The sequence below is a fragment of the Phoca vitulina genome, unplaced genomic scaffold, assembly GCF_004348235.1.
Source record: "Phoca vitulina isolate PV1807 unplaced genomic scaffold, GSC_HSeal_1.0 scaffold12, whole genome shotgun sequence".
NCBI lineage: Eukaryota > Metazoa > Chordata > Mammalia > Carnivora > Phocidae > Phoca > Phoca vitulina.
Genome location: NW_022589715.1, coordinates 38,971,186 through 38,996,506, shown reverse-complemented (window position 1 = coordinate 38,996,506; position 25,321 = coordinate 38,971,186). Strand labels below are relative to the sequence as shown.

Sequence of the window (25,321 nt, the reverse complement as noted above, 5' to 3'; positions counted from 1 at the left end):
CTTTTTTTTTTTAAAGATTTTATTTATTTATTTGAGAGAGGATGAGAGGAGAGAGAGAGCACATGAGAGGGGGGAGGGTCAGAGGGAGAAGCAGACTCCCTGCTGAGCAGGGAGCCCGATGCGGGACTCGATCCTAGGACTCGAGGATCATGACCTGAGCCGAAGGCAGTCGCTTAACCAACTGAGCCACCCAGGCGCCCCCATAATGAATGTTCTATACTTTCTGAGCCTTGATGGGTAATTAAAATGTATATGATTTTAAACTACTTTTTCTTTCTATTGGTTTATCATTTCAGACAAAATGCTTTTAAGTATTACTTTTCTGATAATCTATTCCTATTTCCCTTTAAAGGTTAGCTTAAGTGCTTGTTTCTTAAAAGTGCCATGAAATTCAGGTGTTAAGCCGTATTCAAACTTCAATGATTTTGGGGCCAACCAATGAAATTTAAGGATTTTCTAGGGCTTTCGGCATCCTTTTATACTTTAAAACTCATTGTTTTATCAAACCATCACAAAGAGCGGCATGGAATTATGTTAACCCAACTGTATACATAAGGCCAACATCATTTGTGTTCAAAACACTGAAATGGCTCCCCTGTTTTACTCAGAATAAAGTTATCTTTGTTCAAGGATGCCTATTAAAATTTCAATCTATATTCCTTTAACCATCATGGAAGTCCTCCTTATCCCCCTCTGCCCTACTTCACTTTTACTTGCACATAACTTATCTACCTTGTAATATACCATATGTTGCAGACCAATTTTCAAAACAGAGTACTATTTCCAGTCCACATGCTCTTTTGCCATTCTCCACCAAAAGACTGAATCTATTTTCTCTTTCCCCTGAGCCTGAATGTGACTTTGACTGACTCGAATAGAATGCAGGGGAAATGATGTTGCATGACTTCTGAGGTTTGATCCTTAAAGTAGAGATGGCTTCTGTCTGGTTATCACCATGTTGTGAGAAAGCCCAAACCAGCCCTGGGGGAGACATCATGTGGAGAGAAAACCGATGCCTCCAGCTGGTAGCCAGCACAACCACCAAACATGCATGTGGCCTTTCAGTCTTCAGGCTGGGGGCCCAGTTGCTAGTGGAACAGAAACAAACCTGCCCCACTGTCCCTGTCCAATTCTGATCCACAGATCTGGGAGCCTAATAAATGGTTGTTTTACACCAAGTGTTGGGGTAAAGTGCAATACAGCCATGTTACAAAACACTGAAATACTATACATTTCACTTACTTGTTGTGTTTATTGTCTATTTCCTTCCACCAGAATATAAGCTCTACAAAGGGAGAGATTTTACCTTTTTGGTTTACTAGTACATGCCAGGTGGTAAGTAAACATTTTTTCATTAAACAAGGGCACAGTTTTACATTTTCAAAGTATGTGGACACTTAAGTTTAAACTAATAGTAAACAATGTTGAAATTCACAATAAAATAAGTTTTTATGAATTACTTGGAATTTCAATTACCCCGAGCAATTCTTTTAGAAATACCCAAACAAATACATACCGCTATTCTCATTTTAATATGATTGTTTATTTTTAGGCATGTCTTGATTCCTAAAAGAAGAAACTTGTCAAAGCTCACCTCACACTGGTTATTTAGCTTGGTGGATGTGATGTCCAACTGTTGGTATTGTTCCTTTAGCTTTGAAAATTCAGCTTCCAATCTTGTTTGTTCCAGTTTGGAATTATTTAGAAGACTTTTCAAGTTTTTATGGTCAGTTTGTAAAACTTCAGTTTCTTTTACAAGCTGATTATATGTATGATTCAACCTATAATTAGAAATCATGATAGAAACAGAATTAGATTCCCTTAATAGCTTTCATTGTAATTTATACAATGTGAAAATGCTGTGGATCTCAGACATACTTAGAGAATATAAAAGACTCTTTAGCCAGTGACAAACTCATCAAAAATTAGTTTCTATTCTATAAAACTAGATTAAAAAAATTCAGCCTACTCTCCCCTTGAATCTTCTAGCATGTTGTACATTACATGTGGCTCATAAAGCTATTTTTCCTTCAATGTACCCCCCAACCTTTTACAATGCAAAAATTGTTTTTAGTTTGGGAGCTGAACCAAAACAGCATGAACTGTTAAATTACTATACTGTACTACTGACACTAATGTAACACTATATGTTAACTAACTGGAATTAAAATAAAGACTTAAAACAGTAAAAATAAAAAACAGGTAGAAGAGCTATATAATAAAATCTGTTTTTAAATTTGAAAAAACAAAAACAAAAAACAAAAACAGGATGCAGCTTGGATTTGGCCTGCTGTGCTTGGCTCTAGTTTAACGACCTTATCTAATGGGATTAAGAACAGGATGGTACTTGTTCAGAACATCTAATAATTTACTTCAACTCAATATCCAAAAAATGGAGTCAGCTTACAAGAATTTATAAAATAAATAACAAAATAATATGTTTAAAAAATCAAGGCTTGGTAAAAAATAAAATGGCAAGACCAGAAACATACAGAAAATGTTCCATAAATAGGTTGAATCCATGAATGAATGTATGCCATGAGTTATAAGAGCTGGTTAGACCTCACTGAGACACACAGACAGCTACACAGTATATATCAATACCTATGGAGATCAAAGATTCACCTATTGATGCTTCATGGGGGCAAGATATGAAGACATACCATATACAACGTCCTCAACCTCATCTCTAAGGCCAATACTAAAATGAGCTCTTTAAGAGAGTTTTTTATATTGTCCCTTAAAGTTGAGAACATTAACACCAAAATGTAATTCAGTGAACACAATTCTAAAGAGGCCAAGACAAACTAGTCCATCTAAGAAACTTTCTTGGTTTGGCATTATCAAAGATTAAAACTTAGGTTATTTAGAGGAATGGGTAAACAAACTATTGTTCTTGAGACAAGTCTTCATAAATACTTTTTTTTTTTTTTTTTTGGTGAAAGAGCTCTTTCAGATTTTACTTAAAGCCGTTTCTTGCCTTAACAATATAGACATGAGTGCATAAAAGCTGGGATAGAATAGCTTTGAGAGACAGAAAATACTCAGAACCACCCCTTCCCTTCCAAGCCTGCAGAATCTCCTGGTTCAAGATCATCATGCTCAATTTCTTCTTATCATGTAGGCTGAGTTCTTTCTCAGAAGGCTCCTCAGTAATGAATACAATTAGATTCCTAGAAGGCCTACCCAAGCTCACAAACTGTCCCAGTTTGTTGTGAATCCCAACAATGAAAAAAGGTTAGGTTCAAGATGGGACTTCGACAGTAAATGCCTTCCCCAATGTTATGTGTGTAATAAAAATGCCCCTATCCTTGTATTCTATAACTTGTCACAACTTAGTCTTCTACTACATATACCGTAAAGATACATCCTTCTTGATTCTAGCTTGGTGTAGAGCTTATTCAAAGTTCAAATCCCCAATACACTATTTCTAGTTATAACAATTACTAAATTAAAAACTACTGAGCATGGAAATGAAAATAGCTCTAGAAGCATAGGGATTTTTTTGTTGTTGTTGTTAAGGGAAAGAAATACAATTCTAAAAATGGATTATATTAAATTCATAATAGGACAAATAGTCAATGAAGGACCCCCATTTGAATTCTGTGTGCTGCCTTTCAGCTCTTCAGCTATGGTTAAGTGTAAGTGTAATGCAAATGTTCAGGATGCTTACACTTTTCAAAGGTTTCTAAAAACCTTCTGATATGTACCCTTATGAAGAGACTGATTACGGGTTGGTAAGTTTTGATCTTCCTAGGGTTACAAATTAAAAAATAACTGCCTCGTGGCAATATGAGACCATTAATAACTAAGACAGTTAAAAATAAGAGTACAAATTAGTCAGCTAGGAAATTGGAAGCTGCTCACTTGTAAAAACTTTGAAAGATAAGAACTGAGATACCAGACTAGCAAATACAGACAGACATAAAGAATCAGACTTCATTACATTCCGTCACAATAAAGCATATAAATGCTATCAAGGTACAGAAATTTCATTATAAAATGGCTTAAAAACTTAGTTGAATAAATCAAGAGAGAAACAATAAGTGGAAACAAGGGATCTAGGTTTTCAAGCCATTTTATAACTAGCTGCATGATTTTGTTGGGTAATTTACTTATTGCTCTGGGTCTTTTTTAAAAAGTCTAAGTTACAGATGGTTTTGCAAAGGGGCAGTATACACTTTGGATGTAATGAATAATACAAAACTAAAATATATAAATATTTATTACCTATCATTTTCACCGCAAAGTTTCTTGTATTCTGCAGCTATAGTCTCATGGTTTTTGTTTTCAAGCAGCATTTTTTCCTGTTCTAATTTCAGTGTTTTTTCCAAATCTTCCAATTGTCCTTTCCGTTTTAGTAACTGATTGTAACTGGAAAAAATATTAGGTTATTTGTTTTATAATATGCCCTTAGAAAAAAGAAATACTTTAGAAATGAAGAAAACAAGACTTACTAGTAAGTATCACATAAACATCATACATAAATTTCCTATATAAATTATCTTAGATTTGTTTAACAGAAAATTTATATTATCTAAAGAAAACTGGTTTTAAATTAACAACACAAGAGAAGATAGTAAATTACCGATCTTCAAGGTCTTTATGTTCCACCTCAAGATTTTTGTGGGCAGACTTTAGAGTTCCATGTTTAGCGATGAGAGACTCATACTCTGAAGCCTGACGTTCATGAAGAAGTTCCAGCTTTTCATGATCTTTGATCAAAGAATCATAGAGAGATTTCAGGTCTTCTCGCTCTTTGATTACAGCTTCATTTTCATTTTCTAATGAAGACTGCTGGATTAGGAGTTGTGCATTCTGGTTCATAAGTGAAGTACTTTGGGAATTAAGGGTAGAATTTTCAACCTGTAAGAAAGTATATTGTTATGAGACAGAAGAAAAATAGTTATCTTGTTCTTCTAGGAGATGCAAATATGTGGTATGTGTTTATTACAGATAGAATAATTCTCCCATGTTAAAAATTATTCAAAAATAAAATTCTAATGGCAACATAAAAAATATAAAAGATAACATTAACTTTAGGAAGCTCTACATAAATCACAGAAGATATAGTCATATTATACTGAGATAATTTGGTTTTTAGTGTCCCGAAAGAACAAGGCTACAATTTAATATTATTCATTTATATTACTTAATTTAATATCAATATTAAATTTGCATTAATTTAATATTATTTATGTTATTTAATTTAATATTATTATGAGATACATATCATATATATGTTTTGGGTTGAATTATTTTAAATGAAGGTGATTAGAAACAATTTGTATTCCACTCATGAAAAAGTACAGAATTTAAAATGCTAATTTATCTCTTTCTAAAACTTAAGAGGTGACAGAACTGAAAAATTACTTGTGAAAATTCAACTGGAAATTTTCTCAAGATCTACATTATATTAGTATATGTTTTACCATTTGGAAAAGAGTTAATAGAAAGAACTTTCATATTCAGAGATGGAATTTTTTTCTTTGGCTCTTTAAGAGGTGTCAAAGCGTTGTACTTTCCCCAACCTGATCATTCTATGTGAAAAGACACTGCAGCATTAAGTGCAAGATGGATCTAAGGAAAAGTCTGAAGACAAAATTTTCATGCTGTGTTGTTTTTTAAGAACTGATATGAAGGCTGTAAAAATGAAATAAGCAATAGTATGTTGCAATCATACTCTAAAGCAAGGGTTTCTGCTCGATTAATCACAATCAACTTGCTGAAAGAGGTGAAAGGCCATAAAGTAAATATAAATAAAGATAAAATTATATTTTAAATAAATAAGTATTTCATTTTGTTTGTTTTTTTCTTACGCTGGGCGTTACTGGCCAGTGCTGCTGCAGCTGCCCTGGCTCCACCACAGCCCTGGGCACTCCCATAAATATTTTAAATAAAGATAAAGTTAGCTTTATTTTATTTACATCATTGAGTGAATTTATTAGTTAATATTTAGAGGCTCTGATTAAAAAAATGCTGATATCTGAAAGCCTGGCATAGCACTAAGTAGATATATTTTATCTTCCATTAAATTCACTCACTAAGAAACAATGTTACCATGTCTAGTTACCCTTATTTTAAAAGCATAATTCAAAAATTTGGTTGCATATCCCAAAATATTACATTACAACCTGAAGCTTTGCATTCTGGGTTTGAAGAGTAGTATTCTGCTCCTGTAACGAAACTGTCTGCCTCTGAAGTGCAAGAATCTGAGCCTGCAAATTACTGTTCTGTGTCTCCAATTGTTTCAGTTGAGTTTTCAGTGCTTGTTTCTCTGCTTGCAGGGTAGCATTCTTAATAAAGAAAACACATATTTTAAAAAGTAACAAACATATTTCCGCTTAACAGATATTAGAATTTTGTAACAACTATTACCATGAAAATCCAAAAAAAAAAAAAAAAATCCCAACAATCTTAAAAGACTTAAACAGTTCCCCTCTATCCCAAATTGTAAAAAGAGATGTAATCTAAGAGAAAGCAAGAGCTAATACTAAAACCTTACTAGTGTGTCTCTATACTGTCTGCTTTATAATTTCCAAAAAAACAAAATGTTCCATTCTCAATATATTAACACAAGAAACTAGAATGGGGTTGTTAGTTATATGGTTTTCGTGCTGTTCAAAAGTATGTGGGACTGTGTCTAGCTAATGAAGTGCACATTTTCTAACTGCCCAAAGGCAAATATATATATATATAGGTGAGTGCTGGTCCCAGGGGTAGCAGCAAAACTAAATATTTTAATAAACACAAATTTGGAAGAGAAGCAGGAACAATTTTAACCATGTGTTTAAAAAATTTAGTCCATAATTGACCTAACAGATGTTACATATATTCTTTAGTGATTTTTTTTTTCCCCATGGTATAAAATACTCACTAAAACTCTATTTTATCTATAGGACTTCTGGAGCAAATCCAAACAAAACATATAATTTTCAATTCTTCTAGTACATTTGACCATATTTCAATTTTATAAACAGTGAATTACTATGCAAATCACAGATCACTATTAATTTGACAGATATTAAAATGTTTGTCATGGATATTATATTCTCAGGATTACTTCTAAATAACATTTCATAAAAAATTAGCATAAAAAAGTATAAACAAAGAAAGAACCTCTAGAAAACTGAAATAAAATGTTATATACAAAAAGTCCAGAATTTGTTGCATATAATTGCAATACGCAGAAAAAGTTACAACTGAATCATGACATATCACCTTTATCATATCTACATAGGGGACAAAGGAATCATTCATTTTATAGACTTTCAAAGTTACATATACTACATGGTCACTGTATAAAAGGCAAGTAATGATTAAACCCATATATTTTATCACAAAATCAAAGGTTAGGAAGCAAAATGCTTTAAGATGGGTTTTGATATTTTAGTTCTCTTGTGTTCATTTATTCAAATAAAAAGGATGAAAAAATTTATACTGGAAAAATAATATGGAACACTGATATTTTTATATACCATCTTGATACACCAAAAAGTGAACCATTTTTCACTTCATACATTAAGTGCTACTGTAGTTCAGCTCTTAAGAAACCAAAATGTACAAAGCTCTAATGACAAGTCTGGGTATCCCTACAGGAATAAGAAAAATTCCTATAGTCTATAAAGAATAAGAGAGTAGAAAGGGTATCTCACAGCAGGAAAAGATCTGCAATGGAAAAGTTAGGAGGTCAGTAACTATACTGGCAAATGCACCAAAATTATCAGTCTAATATAAGACTAGCCATCTTTACAAACCATTATCTAAAATAAAATGGCTAAAAAATGAGAACCAAGTAACTTTTTTCCAATAGAAATTTATAAAGGAAGTCAATGGGAAAAGAGATTTACTTTATAGAACTTTTACATGTCAGCCAAATTTTCTGAAATACAATTACTAATCCAACTGATGGAGGTTTGTATCTATGTGCGCATATATATATAAATATACATATGTAAATCACTGAATAATTAAAAATAGGTATTCATATACAGCTGATAAATAGATAAGATGTAAAATAGCTCGCTTATTAATAATTTAAAACATGAAAATTAAAATACTTTATTGCTTTAACAAAAATTAAAAGGCTGATAACACCAAGTGTTTACCTAAAAAAATAGGTAATCTATTAGTGGAACTGAAAACTGATGTGATCTTCAAAAGCTAACATGATGATACCAGTTAAAATTACACACGTACACACACACACACACACATATATATATACACCCTTTGGCCTATCAATTCTGCCATCAGAAATTTATTACCCCATGAACATATTATACATTGATTTTCACTGCAGCAAAATCTGATAATAACCTAAATGTTCATCGATTGGGATTTATTTAAATAAATTATGGTAATATCCACACTATGGAATAATATGTGGTTATTAAAAAAAATGATATGATCTATAACTGCCTGAAATAGAGAGATCTCTAAGATAACATAATTGAAACATGCAAATAAGAATATTATATAGCATGATTCCACAGATGTAAATTTGTAAAAGAAATATGCTCCTAGACATACAAATGTCTAACAGACACATAAAAAGATGCTCAACATCACTCATCATCAGGGAAATACAAATCAAAACTACAATGAGATACTATCTCACACCTGTCAGAATAGCTAAAATTAACAACTCAGGAAACAACAGATGTTGGCAAGGATGCGGAGAAAGGGGAACCCTCTTACACTGTTGATGGGAATGCAAACTGGTGCAGCCACTCTGGAAAATAGTATGGAGGTTCCTCAAAAAGTTATAGAACTACCCTATAATCCAGCAATTGTATTACTAGGTATTTACTCAAAGGATACAAAAATACTGATTCGAAGGGATACATGCACCCTAATGTTTATAGCAGCATTATCCACAATAGCCAAATTATGGAAAGAGCCCAAATGTCCATCAAATGATGAATAAGGAAGTTGTGCTATATATGTATACAATGGAATATTATTCAGCCATAAAAAGAATGAAATCTTGCCATTTGCAACAACGAGGATGGAGCAAGACAGTATTATGCTAAGTGAAATAAGTCAGTCAGAGAAAGACAAATACCATATGATTTTACTCATATGTGGAATTCAAGAAACATTAACAGATGGACACAGGGGGTAAAAAAAAGAGGCAAACCAGAAAGGTACTCTTAATTATACAGAACAAACTGAGGGTTACTGGAGGGGAGGTGGATGGAGAGATGGGTGGTATGTGTGATGGGTATTAAGGAGGGCACTTGTGATGAGCACTGGGTGTTGTATGTAAGTGATGAATCACTAAATCTTACACCTGAAACTAATATTTCACTATATGTTAACTATCTGAAATTTAAATCTTGGAAGGAAAAAAAAGAAATATACTACTTCTTCCTTTTTTTTTTTTTTTAATAAGTAGGCTCCAAGCCCAGACTAGAGCCTAACACGGAGTCTGAACTCATAACCCTGAAATCAACACCTGAGCTGAGATCAGGAGTCAGACGCTTAACCAACTGAGCCACCCAGGCGCCGCAAAAGAAATATACTACCATACACGGATAAGTCACAAACATTTTTCTGGGAAGACTGTTTACAGTGATTACTTCTGGATGAGAAAGTAGGAACCAACAGTATAGGAGATTAATTTTTGGCATTATGGCTTAAAGTTCTCAATTCATGTTACATTAAAACATAATAACAATGACCACAACTATTTTACTTGTTAGTATATAAATTCCTTAAGCTAATTCATTTTTAAAGGATAAATGTTTGGTGAATTAGTCTGATTACCTTTTTTTGACAAATATTTCTCTAACTTATTCAGCGAATATTTACTGTATCTGCTATCTACCAGGCTTATTTCTATATACTGAAGGCACAGTGGTTAAAAAAAAAAAAAGATAAGCTCCTGCTGTCAAGGAGCCTTTTTTCCAGTAGACAACCAACAAATAAGTAATATAATTTCACTAGTGAGAAGTGCTAGGAAGAAACTAAGGCAGTGCCATAATAGCGAATGGTTTAGGTTGAGAATTGCTACTTTACTGGGGGAAGGGGTCAGGAAAGACCTCTTGCAGGAGATATGTGATACGAAGCCTGAATGCCAGCCATGTGTTCCAGGTAGAGGATCCCAACATAAATCTCTGGAAACAGGAACAAACAGAAAAGGCCAATATGACTACAACTGATTTACTTATATATGCCAGGCACTGTTTTGTGTTTCCCAGGTAACGACAGATAGTAATAATATCTCGAGATTATAAACAGAAGGGATGGAAGAGTGGTATGGTATAAGGCCAACAATATAGGCAGGGCAAAGTCAGGAATGATCTTATAGGACACTGAAAAATTTGGATTTTATTCTAACTGGAAGGGGAAGCCATTGAATATTTTAAGTAGAAAAATTACATGACTAGGATTATGTTTTAAAAAATAACTCTGGCTACTGTAGTTAAGAATGGGTTAGACTGGGCCAGGAGTAGAAGGGGGAAAGCCAGCCAGTCAGAGGCTATTCTAATAATCCAGATGAGAGATAATGGTACCTTAAATGGTAGCAGCAACGATGGGACAGAAGAAGGGCGTGGGTTACATTTTCACAACAGAGTTGACAAAGTTGGCTGATGGACTTATATGAGGGTGATGGAGAAAAGTAAATTAAATTATTAGTTCTTCACTCTTTTACTATAAAATAAATCACTCAAGAAAGTATAAAACCAGATTAGATAAACTTTCTAAGTTATATATACAATGATACTTTACTTTTAAAAAAAAACTTTTTCCTACTAAAAATTTAAAAATACTTACATTTCTTTCTACTTCAATTAATCTGTCTTTAACTTTCAGAAGCTCTCTAGTTGTTTCTTGACTTTCTCGCTCCCATTTATTATCTTCACCAGAAGTTGGAGGAGAGCTCTGTACCATCCTTTCTTCATCTTGTCTCTGTTTGAGAGCTTCATAATTCTTTTTCACCTAAAATTTTATTTAAAATATGTTAATGGAGAGAAAAAGAATCACCAAAGTTATCACTTCTCACAATCAGACTCTGCAATGGTCTGGTGAATGTGAAAGACACTATTTAAAAATGTGATAAATAATATGTATAATTATCATTACTATCATGATCACAATTTATGCTTTGTAAACTACAAAACCTTTTGTCCTAGAAAATATAAAATATACTCCTGCTTATGTGCCATTATCTAGTAATATATTCTATAATTTCAGATCCTGTTGTTTATAATCTAAGGAAGAGATTAACTGGACATAGACATGTTACTAAATATTAATAATTATTTTTTGACCCATCTATAGCTGGATTTAGAAATTTCAGAGATCCCGGGGCGCCTGGGTGGCTCAGCCGTTTAGCGTCTGCCTTCGGCTCAGGTCATGATCCCAGGGTCTTGGGATCGAGCCCCACATCGGGTTCCTTGCTCGGCAGGGAAGCCTGCTTCTCCCTCTCCCACTCTCCCTGCTTGTGTTCCCTCTCTCTCTGTCAAAAAATAAATAAAAATCTTTAAAAAAAGAAATTTCAGAGATCCCCATGTAAAGGACAAATGAAGACTTGACATACGTAATAATTCCTTCTAAAAAGATACCTAAAGTTGAGGAATATCTATATATGTCTACCCTTTTAAGAAGGATATGTTGCCCAGAATGAGCTATATTAATAGATAAATTGGTGACTTCTTTATTCAGATCCTAACCCATATATTATTACTGTAATTTATTTTATAAAAAGTGGGCAATCCAAGGATTTATCTTACCCAGGGCTTTCTGGTGTGATTACAACCACATCCTACTTTAAGAGAGTCAACTCAAAACTAAGAACTTGGTCATCCTACATCCCCAAAATTACTGATTAACTTAATAGCTCTCTTCAATTTAAGCTGATTATTATTATACTTCTCTTGAATCATTAGTTTATATTAGGAGACATTTATCACAAATTTCTAAATTAAAACCCAAACTTTACATTAAGGCAAAAATATAAATGTCTAAAATAATTCAATATCTAAAGCAAACCTTAAGAAAGCTTATGACTCAACAATAAGCTTTGCTACTACTGAGTTAGAAAATGATGTGAGACTAAAGAAAAAAGATGCCCAAAACAGAATATAATTTAAAGCTTGGCTGAGTGATCTAATAGGTGTTCTGGGATCCTAATTTTCCAGGTTTTTTAAATTTTAATACCCTAATAACAGATGAGTGACATCATTTCCAGTCTCCTATTTTACATTAATTTCCCACAGGGTCTTTTCTCTAGGCTTATAAAGACTATAGACATATGCCATTATTAAGAAGGGGAGTTGAGAATAAAACTCAAAGCTTCTTATTTTTAGCCCATTGTTCTTACAACTAAATTTCAAAAATGGTCCCTTTACCTTATGTATCTGCAGAATCTCTAATTTATGTTCACATAAAAAATGACATATTTTCCATCGAGGTTTCTTAGAGGCAGCATATAGGTGGGTCTTGCCTTTTAATCTAATTTATTAATCTCTGCCTTTCAAATGAGATGTTTAGAAATTTTATATTTAATGTGATTATTGATCTGGTTTGTTTTAAAACTGCCATTTTGCTATCTGTCCAATCTGTACTTTTGTTCCTCATTTTTCTTTTTTTTTGTTTTTTAGATTTTTTGTAATTCTATTTTATCTCCTTTCCTGCCATATTAGCTATACCTTTTTGTCATGCTATTTTAGCAATTACTTCAGGCCTTCAACTCATATTTAACTTTCATAGTCTTCAAGTGATATACGTCTTCACATATAGTATTAGAAGTTAGCACAGTCTAATTCGGTTTTATGGCAGCCTAATTTCCTGTTTATGGCAGGTAGCTAGTCTAATAGCTGTGCCAAAATGGCTGGAAGTGGAAAACAATGATGAAATTTTAAATCTCTGCAGACTTGAAATGGATATATACCAACCCATACCCAAACTGGCTGAGCAGCTTCATGAAGTTGACTTTCTTTGCAACCTAGATACTGCAGATTAATTAAATCTGGCACCAAATTTTACTTTATTTTTTGGATAATCCTTCATGTTAACTAAGCAAAATTCTAGAATTTCTTCTGTAACAATATATGTTTCATGGTACAAATACCAAAAATGATAGTGTGGGCAAATGGGGAACAAAACCTTTTTCCTTTTCTGTATGAGAAATTCATCTTTGGTAACTGTGTCCTTAGAAACCTGAAAAAATTGGAATGTTCTGTGTTACCAGGCAAGATTGCATATGAGAAAAATGACCCAACTGGTAAATTATATTTAGACTGCAAGAATTATAAATACCTAATAGGAAGCCATATCTTTAAACTTCTCTGAGTGCAGCAACTCTTAAAACTAGTATATCCATTGTGGAGATCTTCTATCTATGCCTTCAGAGTTTTGTAAGAGATGATGACTACTATGGAGCATGGAGTCTCAAAGACAGGGCAGCTCCCGCACGCTCAATGTGAATCTCATCATCTTGCACCTGAATTGTCATCTGGTGGGAATATGACTTTCAGGCAACTATAAGAGGGACCCATGACAGTGCCCTGCTATATACTGTATTTCCAACAGTGTTCTAAATCAAACGGTTCTAAATGAGGCCCAAAGTAATCTTCTCAATCTAAATGTTTAGTTGATTGTAAAACCACTCCTGGTGGTACTACAGAGATGATAAAAGGGGGGAAAAAAACCAGAACACGATTCTACCTATCTACTATATACTAATCCTAGGGAATGGACAAGCCCCTTTGATTTAAATTTATTTAGGTAAGGGAAAACAGACAGGTGCTCCTGCCTTGCTTATTTCACAGAATAATTCCAAATATCACAAGATAATGGATCTAGGAGAAAACTTCAAATTAATGAGATCAGATGCTTTCTTATACCACACATACTATTTCCCTCTACTTGGTATCCTCATACCCATATCTTTGCCTATCAAACTTTTACCTGGATTTTCAATCGAAGTGTGTCAAAGTGAAGTGTCAATATCACATTGAGAGCTTTTCTAAATAAAGACTGCCTCTTCCCCATCCTATTCCCACAAAACTGATAGGTCTCTAACTGCATGGGGGACATATGCACATGAAATAGAACTGAACAAATTACAGTGTATAAACAAAATATAGTTTGTCATAAAATGACCAAGATCTGTTACTCTCAAATTTAAGAAAAAGGAAGAAATAGACAGAATATCAATGATGTTGCTTTTTTGTTTTCTTACTTTAGACTTTTCTGCCCAAATATCTGACAATTAAAATTCTTTCCAGGGAAATCACTTACTGTTTTAAGTTCTTGGCGCAACTGCTGGTTATAATTTGTGGATTCTTCTAATCGAGCTTCTAAAGCAGCAATTTTTTCTTCTTTTATTTCAAGGGACTTCTTTAGAGTAGATTCTAATTTTGATTCCAAAAGTTTGTACCTACTATCCAAGTACAAAAATAACATAGTTCATCATTGGAGGTAGATGTGAATGTCAATATTTTAGTTATCTTTTTGAAAGGTGGGTTCATAAATATATTATTTGTAATTAAATATTTTTTACAGAAAGGACAGTGCATGAATACAGTTTGAGAGTCAATCACAGACTATGGATTATGATGAATTCTTACACCCGAGAACCTTGATAACTAAACCAAATAAAAAAGTAAAGTACATATATGAGAAATTTTATCACATTCTGCCTTTTACTCTAATTAACTTGTATATATGTTTTCTGCTCAACCAATTTTTAAGTTAAGAACAGAGAACAAATCTCATTCATTTTGGTATTGGCTTGAGTAAAGAGACATTTTTAAAGCATTTAATGAATCTAACTTTGAATATGTTGAATGTGTGATGCCCGAGTTGCTTCTAGACTGTCTAGACAGAGATGTCCACTAAGCGGAGAATAATGTGGCTATCAGGTAAAATGATGGATGGCAATGCATAGCATTCAGAATAAATGATTAAGAGGCCTAAGAACATAACCCTAGGAAACTATATTTAGAGAAGTCATAGGAAAAGAGCTGTTAAAAGAAAAAGACAAGAGTGACTGCTTAGCACTCTATTTGTAACTCTACCACTGAATTTACTTTGTTGCATTTTACCTATTTATACACGCAAACCCACAACTTAGACTATCTATTCCTTGATGACACAAATATCTTAATTTTATCTTAAAAGGGTCAGAGGGAATGACATCAATGAGAAAGATGAAAAGGTTATACTAATAATTAGGGACATAATCTGAGATTAGAGGTAAAGACAGATGCAGATATACATATAAATTCCAAGATGGAGGGGATGGAATGTTAAAGGAATTTATGTCTGTGAGCTTTTATTTTCCTTGTGACAATAAGGCTAACTTAATGGTTGAGAAAGAAGCCGGTGTAGTGGCTTAAGACACTTCTTTTACTGATCTACCGAATTTGATCATGGATGGTCTCAATTCCAGTTCTTAAAAAACTTAGTTCAATATATACCCTCAGCTTTCATTATATACATAAATGTATAGATTAATGAATGCATCACATCTTGCCTAGATTATTTCAACAGCTTCCTAACCGGTCTCTGTGCCTCCAATTTGCCCCTTTTTTGTTTGTTTGTTTGTTTGTTTGTTTTAAGATTTATTTATTTGAGAGAGGGGGCAGAGAAGGACAGAGGGAGAGAAAGAATCTCAAGCAGACTCCCCACTGAGCTTGAAGCCGGATGCAGGGCTCTGAGATCATGACAACAGCCAAAATCAAGAGTTGGATGCTTAACCGACTGAGCCACCCAGGCGTCCTTGTCCTTTTTCTAGTCCATCTTTCATGTCACTCTAAGAATTACTCAGCATATCTCTGTGCTTTATTTCCATGAAATGCCCTTCTCCATCATTTCTACCTTGCAAATTTCAGTCATTCTTTAACGTTCAGCTGAAGCATTATCATTTCTTTGATGCTTGATGATCAGCAGATGATAAGAGCTCAATTAACACTGACAAGCTGTTTGAATTAAGGTTTGGGAAGAGGTGCCAAATAATATGAAGTACTCATCTACAGCTGGGTTCTAAGAGGGTTAGTTAGGGTAGCTACATGGTGTACTGTTTTTTCTCCCCTCTACTAAATGTCTTACACATGACGGGTAATAAATCTGTGTGAATAAAGAAGTGATGCATATTTAGTATCTATATTAAGAGGTAGTCAACTCAATTGGCCCTTAACTATCTATTTAACTCAAATAAAAATGAAATTTCTCATGAAATAGCTCTTTGATTAATCCAATTATGGTTGCTTGAATTCATTGCTAGAATGAATGCCTCAAATTATTTCTATTTGTTATTACAGAATTATTAATCTATTCAATATATTAACTGAATATTTTCAAAATTACATAAACAAAACCCATATAATCAGCATTAATTTTTCCTATATACATTTATTTAATATAGAATATAAATACTAGAACATTAATAACGAGTAGACAATAAGATACAAATTATATTACAAAAATTTCAATGAATTAAGATCTAGTCTACATAAAACAATATTTTTAACAATACATACTTCTTGTCTAGCTGGATCACATGGCTGACTGGATGCTAAACAGTAGACTACTTGAAAATCTGTCTGACAGACTGTAATTACCATGGGAGAATAAAAATTTTTAAGCTTGTATTGATCATTCTCAAAATTAAAGGGCGTATAAAGTAATTTTTTATTGTTTGTCAAGCCTTATTTTTCCACATTATTTTTATACCTTAATTACCTCAGCGTATTTTCCTGTTTCATATTTCTCCTCCATCTCTAAGTCTACTTTTAACACACAAAATAAATGAAAGAACTGAGGCATTTAAGCACTCGATTCAAATAAAAACTAACTTTATATTTCAAGAGAGAAGGGTTTGTTTGTTGTTAACGTCTCATTCTACTTTCATAGGTAATTACAGCCTCTGGTCTTCTGCTACCTGGATGGCATCCTGTTTTCCTATTATGTAACTATTTATAGTAATATTTTAGCATTTTCTCTTGTATCAATATTAGGTTGTACTTATCTGGGTTTTTACTTTTTTTTTTCTTATAGAACTTTCTCTATGCGAAGAAAGGAACCAGAAACAGGGTGAAATACATAAATATTCTGTAGTTACTACAGGAAAGAATGAGCAAAAAAATAACAATAATTTCAACTGTTTGCCAAATAGACTTAATACTTACCTGTCATCAGTACTTTGCTCATCATGTAAGAGTCGCTCTTTATTTAACCCTATCTTCTCAAGCTCATGAGTTAATTTTTCAAGATCATTATTCATTTGTTGAGTCTTCAATTTTTCACTTACCAAATCCTTATTTTAAAAGGAATGCAAAACTCACGTAAGTGTCATGACCATGAACATCTAACAAATTCAGCCAAGACTATAACTACCACTATCCAGGAATACATATTAATTCAAACCAGGAAAAAAGAAACGTTGTTGTTGAATTTCTCCTTCATCAATAAAAAGTAGTTAAGCAACAAAATAACCTAGTTCAAACAATATGGTTTTCCTTTTTTGTTTTTTGCTAATATTTAACTTTTTGTGTTAAAAACTAAAAGGAAATACTCTTTACTTGTGAACACTTTAGGTTTAAAAACTGTGAGAAAAAAAGATACATATCCATTAACTTTTTAATAATGAGCTAGGACTTTAGTGCATATTTCTTCCTATGAAAATATGCTGGATGCAACACCCTTCTTACACCACAAGCACCCCTCTGCCAGTGGAAGAGCCCTAAGATACTGATATGAAGAAACAGGGCACATTCTTAGAAGTTCAGACACAAGGAACCTGTCATTCATGACTGTAGGACTGTATAACAGAGAAAAAAACCAAAAAGTTAATAATGGGTCCGTCTCAATGTCTCTTTAGCAGAAATACAGACTTCCCGATATGACTTTCTGCCAGAATGCTAACAAACTTTTTAACCCAACTTAAAGGGTTACCATATATAGTATAGCATAGGGATAGCAAAAAACAGCCAAGCATGCTGTCTTCTAATCTATACCATGTTTCACAGGACCTACTGCCAATCAACTCCTGAAAGTTTCACAACTCTTCTCAACACACAAATCCAAGCAACTAAACATTGTTCAGTGTTGACTCTTAAGTTCAACCTGATTTGCATTCTCAGGCTTAGAGGTCAAAATTCATTGGGTTTTGGAGTCTGAAAGATCTGGACTTGATTCCAGTAATCCAATTTTGCCATTTATTAGCTGTGTGATCCTGAGTAAGTTACTTAATGTCTCTAATGCTTTCTTATCTAAATGGAAATAGTATCTATAGAGGATTAGTTGTAAAAATTATAGAAATATACATAAATACAACTTATGAAGCCCTTAGCCCAGTACTTGGCACATAGTTAGCATTCAGTAAATAGTAGCTGTCATGCTTCCTATTATACATTAGCATTTAGTAACAGTCTTGATCAAATATTTTAATATTATTTTGAAACAAAATATAAAATTACAATGTAATAAGTGAGATACCGCATGGAAATCTTATTACTATACTACAATATCTTAAAAAATAAAATTTACATGTACTTCTTGGTGTAACAAAAGTAGGAAACTTAGAAACTGTTTCTAGTTCTAATTCCAAATTTCTACTTTGAACCATAAACAGATGATGCAAATTTCCGATGGGTTCCAATAAAACTTAACAAAGCCCTGAATTAAAAATATAAAAAGAATTTGCCTTAAATTTAGGTAACTATATTTACCTCTCGTAATGTAACCAAAGTTTTTATATCAATAGTTGCTCTTTTCACAAGCTCCTTATTTTCTTTCTCTAATTCTTTCAGACGAATGCAGGATTCTTTATAAATACTGATCTCTTTGAAAAGAGTTTTGTTTTCTTTTTCTAAATTTCCAATTTTCACATTATTTTCTTCTAATGTGGTATCTTTTATTTCTGCTTGTTGTCGGAGTCTTTTATTTTCCTTCTCCAGTTGTTTCTTATCCTTTTCCAGTTGAGAAGTTTCTTGCTCTAATGATTTATTTTCTTTTTCTAGCTGTTCTAGTCTTTTGCTAGATATTTTTAACTCTTCTAGGTTTTTCTGCAATGTTTGATTTTCTACCTCTAAGTCTTGTAGTTCACTCTCTAATTGTTGAATCTTTTTATTGCTGTTTTCTAGAGCTTTCTGTAGCCTTTGATTTTCTGTATCTAAACCCTGGTAGCTAACTTCTAAGCGTTCTGTCTTCTTGAAAGATGCTTTCATGAGTTCCAAACCCTTCTTAAGTTGCTCTTTTTCACTTTCCAGTTCTTTATTTTCTAGTTGTAGCTGAGCCATTTTCATGCTTGCACACTTCAAAGATTCCACATTCCTTCGCAGTTCTAAGTTTTCCTCATCTAGTTGGGAATTCTCTTTTTCTAGGGATTCTAACTGAAAAGTAAGGTTTTTAAAGCTATCCAATGTTTTTTTTAATTTCCTATTTTCTCTTTCCAGCTCTGAATTTTCTTGTTCTAAGGCCTCAATTTTTTCACAAGTAATTTTTAAATTGGTTATCTTTTTCTGTAACAATTCATTTTCTTTCTCAAGATGATGCAACTCATTTTCAAGTTCTTCTGCTCGTTCTCCTTTTTCTTTATAATGTTCCAATTCTTTTCTAATTTGTCTTTTTTCAAACTCAATCTTGCTTAGCTTGCTACTTGTTTCTTTGATCGACTCATGGAGAATTTTATTTTCTTTTTCAATATCTTTCACCCTTGCTTCAGCACTTATCTGGGAGCGCTGCCTTAAGGAAGACACAGTTTGATTCAGATGTTCATTTTCCTGTTCCAATATTTTAATCTAATTAACAAAGAAAAAAGAGAGAATTAAAAACTTAATTGAGCATAAACTAAATATTTTAAGTTACAGTTTTTCCTTTCTAAAAAATAACAAGGAAATCAGAACATAAAAGGGTGCTAATTTCTATCTTACTCTTAATTCTGACAAATATTTACTGAGAGACCCCTGTGTACATGCACTGCCAGGTCATTAAAGTTCTTTCTTTAGGGAGTTCATAATGTAAAGAAATGGTTAGGAGAGATGTATCTAATATTAATCAAAGTGATCTTCAGATTATTCACAGTTACAGGTTTCAAATTCAAATAAGAACACAGGTGAAATATACACACATATCTCTTTATGAATATAGCTTTTATTTTCTTTAAATAAATTTTGCAATGCATATACACAGTGGGCTCTTAATAAATACTGCTATATTTATATGTGTATATGTGGGTGTGTACTCATTTCCCTAAGAATTCTAATTTGGAAACATCAAAATAACAAAATCCTCTGGTACACTTGAAAACTAATCCATCCAATTTATATCATGACCTAATTCTGTGGTTCTCAAAAGTCAGTGTTAAATAATCCCCTGAGAACCTTGTAAAAATACGGATTCATGCTTAGCTCTAGAATTTTTATTCTGTAGCTCTATAGAAACCTCTATTTTTACAGGTAGCCTGAGGACTATACCTGGATAATATAAAAAAAAAAAATCATTTTACTTCTAAAAAAGTAACAGAACTTTAAAATAGTAAGTCAATCAATATCTCCAGTTCTCAGTTTCCTAGAACATAAAATGACAAAGACCAATAAACACTGGAAAGCACATGAGAATGCATCCTAGAGGCAGCAACCGCATCTTCTTCTTAAGCAGGGTTGGAGTACAGCTGCTTTCCCCCAACTCCACTCAGGAACTTTATAATCTTCAGTCCTATTCCACAGACACTTGAAAGCACAGGTAACTGCAAAATTTTATACCAGATAATTATCAAGCATACTTGCCATTTAAAAAATTCTAAGCTTTCCCTTCAACTTTCCTAAAATACACAGGACAGAAAATGAAGTAAAACCATAGTTACTCTAAAATTTAAGCAATTCTAAAATATTTCCCTTTCATGTTATATGAACATTTTTGTTTGCCTAAACTTTAAAATAACTTCTGTTAATGCATTTCAAAGTATATTGCTTAATAGGAAATTTATGAACCTGTCTCTCTGAATTTTCTCTAAGTGTTTCAATTGTTTTTTCAAGCTGAGCTTTCTCCTTCATTAGATCCTTGCTTAAATTCTGACAGTTCTGAAGACTTTGCTTTTCTTGAATAATTTCATTTTCAAGAATTTCAACCTAGAGAAATTAAATAAAAAAACAATGTATCATTCAATATTTTACAACAGTGGAAACATGTCAAAACAAAAGATAATTTTCAAATAAAAAATTAAATACAGTTTTAACACTCAAATGGTGAAATTTAAGAACTGAGTAGAGAAATTCAAGTAACAGTCCATGCTACTTTTAGCAGCTGTATAAAAAATGCAGACATGACTGTCTTCTTAACCTGTGCATCTTTGAAAGGTACATTTGTACTTCTAAACACAAAGATAAATCCAAATGAATATATGATAATTATGTGCTTTATGAAGACTGTACAAATCTTATTGAAAGACTCTTCTGGCTTGAGATTTATAAAGTAAAATTTTAATTACAGTCAAGTAATTTCAGTGAAGAAGGAAGAAGAGAATATAAAAGCATGAATGAAAGGTGAGAAAGAGTGATTTAAGTTTAATGAGGAAACAGAGATTAAGTTTAAAATAAAAAGGAGCGAGGGAGAAAAAAGGAGAATAATACTAGAGAAAAAAGGGCTGAACAAAACTCCAGCAAATGTTTATACTCTAGGTTTAAATTTGTTGTCAGTTACACATTTTAAAGACATGATCAAGTATGTGATTAATAAGGATAAAATAGCAAATTCCAGTTTAAATTATGCCAAATTGACCTTCCCATTAGCATACAACATATTCAAACCAGGCAATAAAAGAAAATAAAGATTTAGCTATATAAAATATTCCACTTCAAGTTTAAATATTAATTAAATCCTTATGTCAATAATGAAGAAGTCTAAGAATTTGAATAGTCTTACATAAAGCAAGTTGAATTTTCCTATTTTATTATCAATGGAAGATAACCATATATGGAAGACCATCTTCCAGTAATATCTCAAAAGCATCAAGTCACAAATCTTATGCAGTCACTCAATTCAACATATATATATTCCGGAAGGTTTTAGTTATTAATTATGAATCCAGTTCTCCCATTAAAGATTGAAATATATGGGTAACAGTTATTTAATTAAACTCATTTGTTGTTTTATAGCAATGGAATTCAAGTGAAACATTCAGTTTACAAAAGACATCTTTCATACAATGAATTTATAAATAATTGCTAGAATCACTAAAAATTTATTAGAATTCAAAGCTAACTTTAAAATCAAATTATAATTTCCAGACCCAATTATAATGATAACGAAGATAAAACTGTTCCAAGTTCTAAATAACCACTCCTACTTTTATACTATATTGGTTATCAAATGCTTATTAAGATTATTTGGTTAATGGATTAAAGATGATGCAAAAATGTTTTAAAAGAGTAAAAATCTGGCAAGATAATCAAGGAGTCTATTTGCATTATCTAAGGCAGTGGTTCTCAAGGCGTGGTTCCAAAAAACCAGGAAGACCATCACTTAGGAATTTCTTAGAAATGAGAATTCTTCACCCCTACCCTAGGCAAGACTACCAAATCAGAAACGCTGGGCATGGGACTCAGCAATCTGTGTTTTAACAAGTCCTGAAGGTGACCATGATGCATACTATAGTTCAAAAACCAATGGTCTAAAGGTTAGGGAGATTTTCATAAATGAGTCTAGATACCCAGAATCTAAAGAAAAAACTAGACATGGCTGACTAGATATAGAAATAAAAATACATAAGGACATATGTATAAGAATATTTATTACAGTATTGTTCACTGTGACCAAGACCCAGAAACAAAAGTGAAAGCACATATTGGGGAGCAGATGTGATAAATTCTCTAGATGATAAAAATATCATGTATGTTGTCATGATACAATTCTATTTATCTACAATATGTGTATGTGTGTATGCAGAAAGATACTCAAAAATAAATTACTTGGTCTGTTGCACAACTGGAATATTTCTGTTGAACCAAAACCTAGTCAAAATTCAGGTTTCATAGTGCCTAAATTGTGGTCCTTAAATACCATTTCCCACTAAAAGGAACAAGGGCTTTCTGGAGAAATGGCTATCTCCAGATTTGGGGCAGGAAATGTTTAAGAGAAGCCTATTATGGCAAAAGCACAGAGGTTCACAATGGGTGCTAAGGTGTGTCACAGGAATTCAGAAAGAGGTAGGATATAAGAAAAACAAATGCAGTAGATTGAAACACTTCAAATATTTTTAAATCCATGAATTCATAAAGACACTAAAACAAAAAACTCATTAATTATCTCAGGAGGATATGAGAGAACCAATTCTTTACCAGGAAACTGGTAGATAAAGGGAAAGAATCAAACATTCACCCTGCTTTTCCCATAAGAGTTCCTTATCAGGATTTTGCAACCTCTGTTGAATTAAGGGATCAAAGCAAACCTTTTCCATGACAACTAACATGACAAAAAGACAAACAACTAGACATGTACCTCCTGACTGAAAAAGACTCCTTATGAATATTTTTACTAAAACCTCGATTTGAACCTGATTAAGCCTACAGATAAAATAAGACCTATTGGGAACAAAAGAACTTGCGAAGTGACACAAAAAGGATGCAGTGAGCAAAATCTAGACTGTAGGAAAACTAGATTAAACCACCTGGTTTCTTTAACAGAAAAACTACTAGGTATGAAGAGTAAACCTTAGATTAAAAAAGACAACAGACATCAGTTGATTGAATGTATTGGTCTTATTCTAATTCAGATTTGAACAAAATGCAAAAAAAAAATCCCAATTGATTTGGAGAAACTGAAATGCTAACCAAATTCTATTAAATTTTTAAGTGTGATAATGTCACTGTTCTTGTTTTTTTAAAAAATTCCTTACTTTTAAGAGATATATAATAAGATATTTATTGGTGCAACGATACCATGTCGAGGATTTACTTCAAAATCATCTAGTGGTTACGGGGAGAGCAAACAAGGGTAGAAATAAGATTGCTATAAGTTAATAATTTTTGAAGCTGAATGAGTATATTAGTTCATTCACTTCACTTTTTTTTTTTTTAAAGATTTTATTTATTTATTTGACAGAGAGATACAGTGAGAGAGGGAACACAAGCAGGGGGAGTGGGAGAGGGAGGAGCAGGCTTCCCATGGAGCAGGGAGCCTGATGCAGGGCTCGATCCCAGGACTCTGGGATCATGACCTGAGCCGAAGGCAGACACGTAACGACTGAGCCACCCAGGCGCCCCCATTCACTTCACATTTTGAAAATTTCCATAAGTTAAAATAATGAGAGTACATTAAAAACTGGAAAATAAACGTTCAGCCACAGGGCTATTTATACTTTTACATATATTCTTTAACTTACATTAAACATTACTTTTATTTACCTTTTTACTTAGTCTTTGATTTTCTTTTTCAATTTTCAGGATTTTGGAAGTGTTGCCTTCTGCAGAATCCATACTACTCCGAAGTTCTTCTACAGTTTTTGTCAGACTCTGGTTTTCCATCTCCAATTTCAATAACCTGCTTGATGTTAACTCATTCACCTCATGGCCCAAGGATTTTTGTGGTGCTATAATAATGAAAAATACTGTCACTGGTAAAACTATATTTACTCATTATTATTTAAAATAATGAGTGTAAATGTACTACATCACCTGGTCCTTAACTTGATAAAAAATTCATAGTTATACAAGATAGACAAATGAAAAAAAAAAACAGATAAAAGATGGGTACATCTTGAATTTTTAATGCACCCATGAGCATTCTAGAGAAAAAAAAAATACAAAATTTAGACTGAATGGACTACAGAGTTTCAGTTCTAGTTTCATGAGAAACTACTTGACAATGCCCAAGCCACTTTAACCTCAGTGAATCTTATGTTACTTGTACAAAATATAGTTACTGCTCTGTGTGTCTCACAGAGCTATCGTGTGATTCACATAAGAATTATAAAGCATATCCTATGCCGTATCTTCAAAAATTAAAGGAAGACAGTCTTAAGGGAAAAAAAAAAAATCCCAATTTCCTAATCCTGATTCTGAGAAATGCAAGACAATATACACTGGTCACCTCGAAAAAGTCTCTCTCTAAATGAAGAATTGCTGCTAAACTTGAGTATAACAAGCAACATGTATACCATTTTGCCAAAAAATTATATTTCTAAGTAGATTTTAGCATAATTACATTTTTTAAAATAAGAAAACTCAGTTTCTAGTTCTATATATGATGCAAACCAAAAATATTATTTTTAATAACCCTACAGCAGATTCATTAAATATTTTGATGATATAAAAACTAGGATTTAAAGTGAAATATGATACCTAGATTCATTTTGAAATTTTAGACT

General features: G+C 32.6%; 1 protein-coding gene across 4 annotated transcripts in view; it reads right to left on the bottom strand.

Moving 5' to 3' along the window:
- The window catches only part of CCDC88A (coiled-coil domain containing 88A), a 122,892-nt gene that overhangs the window by 23,657 nt on the left and 73,914 nt on the right, over nt 1-25,321 (bottom strand). For all 4 annotated transcript variants that reach the window (XM_032410959.1, XM_032410960.1, XM_032410961.1 and 1 more), the window contains exons 13-22: nt 24,360-24,544; nt 20,949-21,086; nt 18,687-19,757; nt 17,145-17,272; nt 14,254-14,395; nt 10,783-10,947; nt 6,135-6,296; nt 4,589-4,866; nt 4,231-4,374; nt 1,595-1,781 (exon numbers count right to left, since the gene is read on the bottom strand). In XM_032410959.1, coding sequence (XP_032266850.1) covers nt 1,595-1,781; nt 4,231-4,374; nt 4,589-4,866; nt 6,135-6,296; nt 10,783-10,947; nt 14,254-14,395; nt 17,145-17,272; nt 18,687-19,757; nt 20,949-21,086; nt 24,360-24,544 — 2,600 coding nt within the window. The remainder of the gene's footprint in view (nt 1-1,594; nt 1,782-4,230; nt 4,375-4,588; nt 4,867-6,134; nt 6,297-10,782; nt 10,948-14,253; nt 14,396-17,144; nt 17,273-18,686; nt 19,758-20,948; nt 21,087-24,359; nt 24,545-25,321) is intronic.